We start from the raw sequence: 13,415 nt of genomic DNA on the forward strand, positions 1-13,415 counted from the left end.
TTACTTTTTTACTGCAAATAAATCCAAAACCTTAATACTTGTTTATTGTAAGTATACATTTAAAACATGGTCCATAGGTAAGTAACAATGATTTATAGCTGAAACGTGAAGTGTGTATAAAAGTGCACAAAGTAAATCACAATATAACAGTTAGTGCATAGCTGTTACATGTATTGAGCAAATCTTCACTGTCCATGAGTTATATTTTCAGTTTCTTACTGTAACCACCAGATGTCAGTAGCTCCATGCAATTTGTACATCAGATGAATTTGTGTAAACACCCTGCTGTTTCTGATTGGTCCTAGTCCTTTGTGTATGCATTTGAATATCCCAAATGCATTCTCAGCAAATGAAATTAACAACATATGTTTGCCTACATAATTGCCAAAATAATTTTAAGACTACGATATACAGTTCGATTTACTTACACCCTCTAAATTATCTAAGGTAAGGCACTAGCTCACCAACTTGTCAGTACTTAAAGTGTAACAATGCTATTTTAAGTGTAGTTTCAAAGTATGGCTGATCTTCAAAAAGTATGAACACACAAGGTTAACGTGCTTAAAGAGTGTAAAACGCTGACTCCTCAGAGGTCATGGGTGAGGGTTGGTTGGGTTGAAGATCTAGAAAGGTGAAGGCTCAAGGCTTTGTTAGTTTTGAGGTTCCACAGGGGGATCCATCTCTAGGTCATCGAAGTACTGGTTGCAGTTGGGGTCGCCACGTATCAAAGGAGAAGTTGGAATTGGTCTTCCTGTGTGGGGATTCACGCACCAGCACTCACCACGATGTCCATTCACTGACATCTTACACTGGAAGACATGAACAAGACATATTTCTAAATGTCTAAATTTAATACTTTTAAGACTTAAAGGGATTTACTGGATTTGTTGGATTTTATTCTCAATTTATATATATACTGTATATATACAGCCGCGGAAAAAATTAAGAGATCATTCCAAATTTTAGTTTCAGATCAGCATTTCTAGAAGTATTGTGGCCATTCCAGTTCAGTGTCTGTTGAATTTAAACAAAATCAAACCACAGGAGTGACATATAGTCATGGTGCCACTGGGGCTAGAACAGCCTTAGCCAACGGGTTGGTTGCGTTGAGGTGTGATGCCACCGAGCTACCAGCAAAGTAAGTGTTGTTGAGGCTGCAGTCACTAATCTGGATGAGCTAATTGACACAGGAAGAGGGGTTTAGAGGACAGGTCCAGTGGAGGATGATCAAGAACTGGCCAGTGGTGCGGAAAGAAGAAGCCACTGGCTGTGGTTGAGGCGGATGGACACAGCATGGGCTGCCAAATTACCATGTAACAATGCGACACACACCCAGGTCCGATCAACCTGCGGTGGGCCTCCCTTGGCTGAGGGTGTCTTGTGGTAAAGGGCCGAAAAACCCAATGAGGCTGAGGTGCAACTCTGACGATTTGTCGCATTGTCGGGAAAGGGGATAATCAGCAGCACCTCACCAAAAGGCATCTTTCACCTAGGATAATGGATGTGATGAAAGTGGGACACACAACTCATGAGATGATTCTCTGATAATGGCAAGGAAAGGTAAGTATGCTATGTATTTCTATAATTATATATCCCCCAAACACAGAGGATGCCAACCCGACTAACCCAGTAAAACCTCGGATCTCCTTTCCTCTATTCATATTCTTGACTGCTCCCCCTGCATAGGGAAATGTCCTATTGGGCAATTCAACTGTGCTGAAATGGTGGGATAACACCTAGTCCTATTAAGCGAATCCAGCAAAAAATGGGAAAGACTTGAGAGCATGACAAGATAAAAATCAAGGTCATCACATAAAAAACGTTTATCTTTGGAACTTTTCCTAAATATGTACAAATATTACTGTTGTATTGCTTAAAAGTAAATATAAACTTGTTTTCTTTGCAGTATTTGAGGTCTGAAAAAATACAGAGCATCTTTTCTTTTCTTTTGACCTGTTTCTCCAGTTTTCATTTTCTGCAAATAAATTCAAATAGAAACAATCTTTTTATTTGAAATTTGGGAGAAATATTGTTAGTAGTTCACAGAATGAAACAAAATGGATTATTTTACCTAAACATACCTATAAATAGTACATTTTAAAATCAGAAAAACGGTCTCTTAATTTTTTCCACGGCTGTATATATAAAGTATAACATCATTATGACGAATTTGGCAGAAAGATAAAATTTAAATGTTAAAATGTAAACTTACCAAAAGTATTTTATATAAACTATCGAGAGAGACTAATATACCTAATATACCTCAAGCTTGTTACGTTATTTCTGATGTATCGAAAAGAATACCTGTTTCAAGTTGTACTGGCCTTTCTTGTCACAGTTGGGTATATGGATTGAATAAAGGTCTTCCAGAGGACCCCTGTTATCACTGAAGGGCATTTTTGAGATCCTTTCCAACACCTGGTCCAGCTCCTGCTGACACTGACTCTAAAATACATAAATAAATGTTCTTAAAGTTTTACTAAAAGCCTGTATAGCTGATACAATAACAATATAATTAATCATGAGACATTCATTATGCTATGAGACACACTAAACTGTTACACCTGATGCAGAAATGATTTCACAGGCAAATATGGAGTATGGAACACCATGTATGTTATATGGTTGCATTTAAAATCAAGTAAACAACTACAAATTGTATTTTTAGGTGAATTTTTTTTAGAATTGTAGCATTCAGCACTTTATTTAGTCAGGCACTTAGTTTAGTGTTCTTAGTAAAAGTTTTATTACGCAAATAATCGCTATGTATTAGTATGACCACTAGGGAGTGCTGTTTGACACAATTTGAAAGGTTACACTGTGACTGTACAAAAGGGGCAATAACAAAAGAACCTGTTATGAATGTTGTTAATGCATTCATGGAAATTATTGTTCAATTCATGCAGGATGCCTACTTCTATTGTTAACAACATTAAAAAAAACAATAAATGCAAATACAAATCTGTCTCTGCAACTCTTTGTGAGCTGGAATATGATGAAACCGAACCAAAAAGTGCAGAAGAATTTTATTGACTGAATTTAGATTTTCATCACCTACCAATTTTGCACGAAGCACTTTAGGGTCCTCCACTTTGTGGTACCTCATCTTGCTCTTCAGCTGCTGGTGGTGTTGTAGAACAGCACTCTCCTTCCATGGGCTATCTTTGGTGGGCTTCCTTACGGGAGGAATCTCAGTCAGACCAATGTCTAAAGGGTCCTGCACCTCACCTGATGATAAGACACAGACAAATATTAGTTTGTAGTCGACGCTTGTGAAAAGTAAATCAAACTAGTTACACCATTTGAGCTGTTATTTCTCTCTCCCTCTTATAGTGGAGCAATACAGACAAATAGAAAAGATCACAGGAGCTGTTGTTCCTCTCACAAGGAAGCCAGGCTGGTTTGTAGGGAATGAAAAAAGCACAAGAGGGGGCAAAGGAGAAAATGTTGCTCTAAGATCCTGTTTTGAAACACTTTCCCTTCGTTCTGCACCAATATAGACCACGTAGTTTAACATCCGTATAAACAAAAGACAACAATGCTTCTGATGCTAGTGCATCATGTACAGGAAGTGGTGAAAGGAAGCTATTGCAAATGTCAAATAGAATCCTATAAAATGTATTATCATATAGTACACTGTGACCAGTGCACCCTGTAGGGAAGCATTTTGTGAAGGATGCATTCTACTATGAAACCTGAGCAGTGTAATGTATTTACACTGTGGTACTTCAAGTCTCCCGTGTCTAATCTTTTTTCATCTGCATTACACAAAGAGGATGTGGTTTTTAATTATTTATAATCCTGTGGATTTTATTAGATTGGATTTGAGGGCACTAGGGTTCCCACTTCTCATGTATTTCAATAAACAGCATTTGCCGAAAAAATAAATAGTATTCAAGGAAACACTATTATAAATACTATTAAAAAATGTCTGTCAGACAAGTTTAAAAGCTTTGATTTTAAGTCATCATGTCATCTGTTTTAGCCATCTATTTAAAGGGATAGTTCACCCAAAAATGAAAATTATCACATTTACTCACCCTCTTGTCATTTCAAAGCTGTATGACTTTCTTTCTTATGTAAAACATAAAAGACAATATTTAGAAGAATGGTGGTAACCGAACAACGGCAGTACCCATTCACTTATACTGTTTGGACACAAAACCAATGCAAGTCAATGGGTAACATCAATGTTTATCAACATTCATGAAAATATCTTATTTTGTGTTCCGCAGGAAAAAGGTCATACAGGTTTTAAATGATGACCATATTTTCATTTTTTTAGGCGAACTATCCCTTTAAAAACCTCTGTTGACCAGTGTTGGGTAAGTTACCCTGAAAAAATAATTAATTACTAGTTACCAATTACATATTCAATAATGTAATAAGATTACTGTACAAATTACTCTCTACAAAAAGTATTTAATTACTTATTACTAATTACTTTCTATATCCTATATCAACCTTGATCAGTTAAGTGATTCAAGGATAGACATGAAATGACTCTTAATTCATTCAAATAAATCATATAAAACTACATAAAGTACTCTTATTAACTGACTATAAGTATTACAAATGTGAGAAAGATACATTAATGCATGCATTTTAAAGTTAGACTTTTAATTTTAATGTCAATTCCACTATTGTATACATTACACAGTATTTAGTTCAATTACATCCAAATTAACTGTAACTAAATTACAGAAAAAATAAGAGTAATCCCTTACTTATTTTTTAAGGGAAAAGTAGTTAAATTACAGTAACTAATTACTTAGTAACTAGTTACACCCAACACTGCTGTTGACATAAACGCTGGTATTGATGTATTTGTAATTTAGCATTGTTTGTTTTCTAGTTTCGATTCTTGGACTTTTACATCAACCTGCAAAGTTTACACTCCTAAACTGTTTCTGATTTGGTCCTAATCATTAAACGCAATAACCCCTCTAAAATCATAGCCAAGCTCTCAAAATATGCAGTACACGGCAACCACAAGCATGGCCGAACAGCAGGTTTGAACAAAAACAGTCTTCACTTCAGCAATGTTTTCAGGTCATCAGCACTTTTGAAGTTCTTCAAACCTCGCTGCTTAACCCTAAGTGGTGCCCTTTAGGGGTGGGGTGATCTCTTTGAAGCTAGTGTCTCAGCAGGTTCTGCATAAGTGGAATGAAATCAGGTGTGTGTGTGTGTGGAAGTCTATGGCGTTTTTACACGCCAGGGGTGAAACATTCCTGCTTCTCTTGCGAAACTTCAGACAAAGCCTGTCTTGGCATAAAGGAGGATAACCCCCACTAAGCAAAAGGGCACTGGTCCTGCACACTGTGGCCCTTCTTATCTAAACACTGCAGGGAGAGGAGTTAGGGCACTAGTCTACACCGCCTGTTGATCCGGCTGACTTTGCAAGAGGGATCAACGGCAGTTATGAGTCTGCTGGTGCCGTAGGCAAAATTTGAGATTAAATTATAAAATCTTATGAAAAGAAAAATAAATGCATCCAACTTTCAATAATACATAAACATCAATGAGCTTTTTTTTTTTTTAGCTTATTACGACAAAAGTTCACGTTTAAAATTTAAGCACCCTCTAGCGATTGTGATGAAAATGACCCCATATGCCGTTTTGTGCAGATAAAGACGCATTTATTTTTGCATTGCTAACCACTTGTCAACCACAAAAAAGAACACACGAGTAAAAGTACAGTCACATGTATTCATAAAATGAACAAAACAGTATAAACGTATTACAAACAAGTCGCGTTGCAAACCTTCTGAACTGAAGCCATACGATAACTTTATACATACGATAATACAAATCGATCGTTTGACCTCGGTACACTTGGAATATTTGTACTTTTTAAACATTTGAACTGTTTTGTATCTGTATCGTGTGTTTCACGTTATTTAATAAATGTGTTACGTTACTCGCTCAAAATGCCTGAACATGTGTGTAGGTGTAATGTAAATACTTATCACGACATTTTAAAATAAAAAATCACATGCTATTATTGCAAAATAATACCCCAAAATGCACATTTTATAATGACGGAAGGCGATAGTTTTGCCTGCAGCCGGGAGAGGCGCTAATTTAGTAAACGCTCGTGTTTGTCATATTTGAGGAAGGGACAAACGACATACGTACACAGTCGTATGGGTTGGAGGATATGTTGGGAATTGCCCAATTGATTTATTAAGTTTACATGAACAAACCTCCTCACAAGCATCGGTGCCCCATAGGCAGCCCACTGCTCTACTGTACACATGCGACTGCGTCATCATCACATTTGCTGTTGACACTACAATGACAGGCCTATTCACAGATACCAATGTGACTATATAGAGATTCACCCTCACACTGGTATCAGGACCACAAATGCTCTCTGAATGTCAGAAAAACCAAGGAGCTTGTGGTGGACTTCAGCGGACAGGAGAGAGCTTACTTTAGCCATCAATGGTACACCAATCTTTTGCATTGATTAGTGCAAAATGTGCTTTGACAGCAGTTTAGACATCAGTGTCATCTGACTGTGTCCTTGTGTTCGCAAAGCTACAACCTTATTAAGTTGTACCAGACTTTTTAGAAGTTCCCCAAGCACACACATGTAGTGGAAGGAACTGTTTTAATCTGTCCAAGTCCTTCAGGAAAAAATGAGGGTTTTCGCATCTACAAATGGCTATCCTTTGGCATAAAATGATCCACATGGAGAGCCAATCATCATTGTCAAGCCAAACCAATGAATGCACAATTAACATGATTCATTTTGGGAACTAGGAGACAGAGTGCTTTTATTAGGTTATTTCCATTACTTTTATATCTACCATGAGGATATAACAGCATGGATGCTCCAAATTCATGCTGGTTTGAATGGGTAAAGGAAGAACTCGCAGTCCTGAACAGTTTGTTGCCATAATGTCATGCCAGCAACCTTAATCACAACCACCTTATCTGGCATCATCCTGTGCAAACTCTCCACTGGAACCCTGGCATGGTAGTTTGCACTGATGGTGAATGGGAACTACACAGACCTTGTCTTAATAGAGAAGACAATGAACAAATGTTTCTGCTCTCCATCTGTTTAGGATCAAAAATACAATCTCTGTTCTACTGGCCACTGAAAGGACGGCGGTGGAAACAATACGATAGAGATCTTGTCTACTGGTTCAATGCTAATTCAGTATACTTTTTTAACATAGTTGTTAAAGTGATAGTTCACCCAAAAATGAAAATACTGTCATCATTTACTCAAACCTGTATGACTTTTTCGCTTCTACGGAACACATGAGAAGATATTCTGTATGCATCCATTGACTGTTGGTATCCATTGACTTGCATTGTTTTGGGTCCATACAATAGAAGTCAACGGGTAAAAGCAGTTTTTGATTACCAACATTCTTCAAAATATCTTCTGAACAAATAAGGGTTTATGACAAACTTTAACAAATCTGATTCTGTGAGGTTTTACAGTAGCATACAGCATATAATGGATCTGACCACATCTGCCCAAGCACTTGGCATGAGACAAAAACAAACATGTATTGAGTAGATGTTCACAAAGACTTCTTCTAATGTTTCATGTATTATGTACTGAACATAAGCAGCGATCTTGCTAACCATGTCATAACAACAAGAGATCAAGAGCACTTATTAGAGGCACATGGCTTTGATTTACAGCAAACAGACAAGACACCGCAAGGCTGACTAACAAGGTTCACCAAAGTAACATAATAAACGTTGTCTTCAAACCATGGGGACACTTACATTTTACCCTGATAGCTTGTATACGAAGTAACGTGTACAAAAAGGACCAAATCGGCAAATTCCAATGAGGTCCTTAGGATGAATGCCTGTAACACCCACCTCACACCATGTGCACTCGCCTCAATAACATTTCTCACATTGTTTGTGTTATCTCCAAGCTGCTGCAGGGAGCTGAAAAGTTTATTCTGGACCCTGACATGGTAAGATTCTTGGCATTCGAGTTGCCGAGTCGCCCTAAGGGGGTGGCAGCCGTACTCACTCTCGCCGAAAGCAGGGGGATTAGTTGGCTCTATTTTTGTCCAACGGGTACTGCTACCTCATCCCTGTAGGTACAGTCCGTAAGCCGTTGCTTTATTTACAGGCCCATCTGGGCTTTGTGAGGTCTACCTTTTTTGGATCACTATGAAAGGGGCGAGATAACAAGCATATCCCTATTGGTTTCCTTCTTGGTGAAGATCCTGTATAATAATTGGACAAACCATGCTTGTTATATCATGAAGCCTTTTATATTTAACTGAACACAGTAGATAGAGTTAGTCAAATTCAATGAAATGCACAAATCAGGTGAAGGAATAGAAGGATGTGACATGCACAATGTGAAAATTATGAATAAAGATTCATAGCTTGGACGCAGAGGCATAAAGAGTACCTGAAAACCATACTTGAGTAAAAGTACCTTGCAGTGAAAATACCTCCATTACAAGTTCCAAGTCACTCATTTCAAAACGACTTGAGTAAAAATCTTAGAGTATCTGATTTTAACAGTACTCGAGTATTTTACTCATACTGAATGTAGGCTCAAAGCAGCAAACGTAATTTATGGTTCTGCGTAGGACCTATGCCGTAGGTTATGGCGTAGGGTACGCACAGGGTACGTGGCTCTGCGTAGGCTACGCCGTAGGTTACGGCGTAGGTCCTACGCAGAAGTAAAAATCGCCCATAACAACACGTCAACTCAACGCGGACCCTACGCTGACCCTACGCGGACCGCAAGCGCTGTGATTGGTCGGTTTGGCAGCATCGTACTTCCTTCTACGCATTTCTGGCGTCTTCTTCTCTGGCGTCTTCTTCCGGCAAGTTCAGAGTCCACAAAAGAACAACATGGCGAGCATCGACATCTCTGGTTTCTAGCTTTTTGTTTAAGTGATTTAATTAAAAGTAACTGTTTTTCTACTTCGATCAGCTCCAACTCCGTTAAGATGCGATCAGCTTCCATCGCTTGCAAACACTAGCATACACACAAAACATCGGCGAAGAAGAGCAACCCGGGAAAACACAAAGAGCCAACTAGCGTTTCGGCAGTGTAATTGCAGTACGACGCATACTCTCAACGCAGAACCATACATGTTCACGACGGCGTCGTCTACGTACGTAGGCTATGCCGTAGGTTACGGCGTAGGTCCTACGCACGACTATAAGTTAAGCTTTAGTCCTCAACACTTGAAGACATGTCAGTGTAAAACAAGAAACAGTTGATCCGTGAGGAGAGCAATCGCACCAAATACCTCAAAATTGCAACAAATCAAGGTCGACACCATAGCCTACGTCTATTACAAACACCCAAGTCTCAGATAAGCTCAAGTGCTCATTAGCAAACCAATGTCCTTCAAAAGCTCTCTTCAGTAAAACGGATAAATAAAATAATGCAAAGTAAAATTACACAGCAAAATCGCCAGTTTTAAAAAAGGTCAAATTAACACTCACAGTGTATATATAATCCACACTCTCAAAGTGTGGATTATACAGTATATACACTGTGAGAGTTAATTTGACCTTTTTTAACACTGGCGATTTTGCTGTATACAAACGTGAAAGTCTTTTTGCACTGGTTTTGGCGTTATCGCCGGCTGCAGTCATGTCCTCTTCCCACATAAAACACCAGCGATGTCGACTACCTGATAATGCACCCGTATTCGCAGAAGAATATTAAATAAAGAAGCCATGTTGACAAGTTTCAGTAAGTAAGGGCAAAATGCACAAGATCTAGTTCCTTCAATGCCCTGTAAATGGCAACATTGATTCTTCTGTAGCAGAAATAAACTGCTGTGGAAAATGTTAGGTGCCATGCAAAATGTCATGTGTAATTGCATTAGCCATTACAAATGTAGTGGAGTAAAGAGTACATATACTTATTAAAAAATGTAGTCAAGTAGAATAAAAGTTGCTAATATCTTTAATACTCAGTACAACTACAAAGTAGCCAAAAAGAGAAAAGAAAGTACAGTAACTAATTACATTTACTACTTTACACCACTGCCTGGATGGAAATGCCATACTTTTTACACATCGTGTTTTAACAAGGCTGTATGTTTTTGTTTTAGATGCCTTGAATATGTTTTTACATATCAATTTCCTCGGTTCAAAAGCATTTCCTTGTTGTCGTTTCAATGTTTATTGATTCTGCAGTCTGCCACAGCCGTGAGTGAACAATTCACAGTCTGGACACAAGAACAACTGAAAATCAAATCTTCTTTTGTGTGTAATTGGAGAAATATTTTGTAAAAAGTGCAAAACACAGAACAGATGGCTCCTGAGAACGTACCAACCTAAACAACAGGTTATATGAGATCTTTCAACATCAGTGGCAACACTTTAGAAATTATGGCAAAAGAATAGAAGTTGGTGTGCTGTAAAAACATTGTGAAAATAGGATACAAAGAGCAGTGACAGACCACATCTGATAGCAATCACCCATTAGACTGATCAAATATCAAATCTGTAATAAGAAATTTCTTGACTTTTTTCCAGGAAACACAAAAGAAGTTTTTAAAGAAATAATTCACCTTCAGAATGAAAATTCTGTCATCATTTACTCACCCTGTTGTCATTTTAAACCTGTGCGAATTTACAAAAGAACAAACACAAAAGAAGATATTTTGAAAAATGTTGGTAACCCGTTGGTCCCCATTGACTTCTATTGTATGGACACAAAACCCATGCAAGTCAATGAGGACCGACTGTTTTCTGTTACCAACATCTTTTTAAAAATAACGAAAGTCACACAGGTTTGAAATGACAAGAGGGTGTGGACAGAATTTTCATTTTGAAGTTGAACTCTCCTATAAGAATGATAGTGGGTGTATTTTGTCCATGCACAATGAATGGGGACTAAGGTTTTTGGCCTAAAAATAATGTGAAGCACACTAATAAAATCACGACAATTCGGATAATACATGATAGATTCTTCTGAAGTATGTGTGGAAAATAGACTAAAAAGTTGTTATACTGAAAATCGTTCTTGTTAAAGAGCTGTTAACATGCATAAGAGTGAGACAATAATGAGACAATGTCAGTTTTTTCAAGAAAAAAATGATGTAGTGCATTAATTACAGTTCTTAAAAGGTTTCACTATACAATGTTAAATTATGCACTCCAGTGCTAAACCCAAAAATAACAATTCCTGTAATTACAAAAAGTGGGAACTCTTTTTCCAGAGCCCTCCACCCAACAGAAGCTCTCTTTGACACACACACACACAAACATAGGCTACACGATAAATTTACTGCAGGAAAGGGTCAAAGCACGAAGTCCATCGCGCTATCATTGTTATCATTCCATTCACCCACCAGTTTATTTTTTACCCAAACTCCTATTTTCTAAAATCTGAACTACCATGGGAGATGAAAAACTTCAGAAGACATTGGACTGCAGCACGTGCATATAATTAAAAGCTTAGAGGAATGTGGGAGAATGAGCAACTTGAATTATTTATCGATGAAGGCAACTAAATAAGAGGGTAATCGCACCATTGTTTGCATTATTTCTGCTTCTACTCTGCGTGATTAAAACATTTAAGCTTTAAAATGTTTAGCTCTTATGACATCTGTTCACATTCCATAATCACATCCATTTATTTCAGAATTGAGCGTGAAAAAACATAAAACACCTAATGGCCTAATTTCAGTATTTCACTGCAAAAGAAATATGCCAGTTTTGTTTAGGTATAGGCTATTAACAGCTAAAATAATCCATTGAAATTGGGCGAATTGTGCAAATGATTCATTCTGCAAATAATAAATTTCGTACATATCTATTCGGTTTACACATTATAAATGGTCAACCCTTAAATAACTTACCGCTGACTTCCCGTGGCTCGGCGCTTCCTGCGGGTTCATTGTCCACTTTACGTCCACATCTCCCGAGCCCTTGAATCAGCACCTCCAGCGGCAGATCCGAATCCGGCTTGGGATAACATCTCAAACCACTGGAGCATCTCGGTGTGTAGACGCCGCACAGCTCGCCCTCTTGGCGGGCGCACACCGGACAGCAGCCGCAGCCCGGCTCGCGCACGATCTCCGAGCACGTCTCCGTAAGCATTGGACAAGCCGCTTGGCGCTCCGCTGTGCAGCTCGCACAACGGAACACCATTTCTGAACGAGCGGCACCGGAAAAAGTCAATAGTGCCAGCAGCAAGCTGCAACTCACGTAGAACAGCATCATGACCACGAATCCGCAAATCGGAGTGGTTGTGCACGCAAACAGGTGAAGGCTAACTAGGGCTCTCTCTTATCAGCCCTCATATACCGCTGACATCATAGGCGATGACTGGCGCGCCGCTGTTTTGTCAAACAAAACCTCAAAGGAGCTGGAGTGCCAGTGCCTTGAGTTTGTCTTATGCACGGGGTCCTATCTCACACTTTTGGTCGACATGTTTTGTTTAATTAAAGAATGGTAGGATTTTAGATTTAGCTATTAAAGCAACCACAAAACACAATTTACAATAAATGTACTCTAAGTGGGTTTCACGTTAAAATGTAGCGCTCGACATATGTTACTTTTAACGGTGGCAACAACAGCATATGTGCAGGAGGCAGATGTGAACGACGTAATACTAGTGGTGCCTATGCCAAACATAGGCTATAGCAGGGTTTTTTTAATTGAATTTTAAGAATCGTCTAGTACTGGGTTCTATGAATGCGTTTTTAAAAGAGAACAAAGGTCTCTAAATGTGTAAACAAATGTACTGAGACGGATGATGTTTCGTTAATGTAAACGTTTGCTGGGTCAATGGTGAGGTAAACGTTTGTGCTGTCAATAAATTCCCCAAACTCTTCTACAAGTTACAGTATGCTTTTTATGGTTGGCGTCCCATTTTTTGCACAAAAGCTACAAACACCTCTGATTAAATTCTCCATTTTATAAATGTGTTTGAATTGCGGCTGGCAATAAAGTCATGCTTAAGAGAACTGAATTAAGCTGCAGGAGCACATGGAAAAATTGTGAGTGGATGAAGTTTAAGCTTAGGCTATTATAAAAGAGCCACACATTGTTTGCTACGCTGAGAGGAACACTGTTTAAAAACACATTGTTTTAGATGTGTATTATAAAGTGCATTAACCGCTACTGTAAACAGGGCAAAGAGTTTGTGGCAAGAGAAACTCTGGTGAAGAGGGAGAAAAACACACTCAACCCTTAAACAGGACTTCCTCCTGTGATAGGGTATACTTGCAATATATTTCAAATATACATGTAATCTATTTCGTTGCTTAATACAGAAAATGATGGTTTGTTGAATAAATTATTATATGAAGTAAAGTTTTAGTTAGAAAACGATTCAATTACTGTATCATTGTAACAATGATTACACAAAAGATAATGATGATTTAAAGTCCATACTAAATTATTGAAGTAATGCAGGCAGTTGTCAGTGAAACGTCCCC

At 38.2% G+C, this 13,415-nt stretch overlaps 1 protein-coding gene across 1 annotated transcript; it reads right to left on the reverse strand.

Moving 5' to 3' along the window:
- On the reverse strand, nucleotides 1-12,293 carry igfbp2a (insulin-like growth factor binding protein 2a). The gene is made up of 4 exons (XM_057337276.1): nucleotides 11,832-12,293; nucleotides 3,059-3,228; nucleotides 2,305-2,445; nucleotides 1-809 (listed from the first exon to the last, which is right to left on the reverse strand). The coding sequence occupies exons 1-4, from the start codon at nucleotides 12,193-12,195 to the stop codon at nucleotides 651-653; spliced, it is 834 nt and encodes a 277-aa protein (XP_057193259.1). The 5' UTR covers nucleotides 12,196-12,293; the 3' UTR covers nucleotides 1-650.
- Between the last annotated feature and the right edge of the window lie 1,122 nt (nucleotides 12,294-13,415).

The sequence above is a fragment of the Triplophysa rosa genome, linkage group LG7, assembly GCF_024868665.1.
Source record: "Triplophysa rosa linkage group LG7, Trosa_1v2, whole genome shotgun sequence".
NCBI classification, from domain to species: Eukaryota; Metazoa; Chordata; class Actinopteri; order Cypriniformes; family Nemacheilidae; genus Triplophysa; species Triplophysa rosa.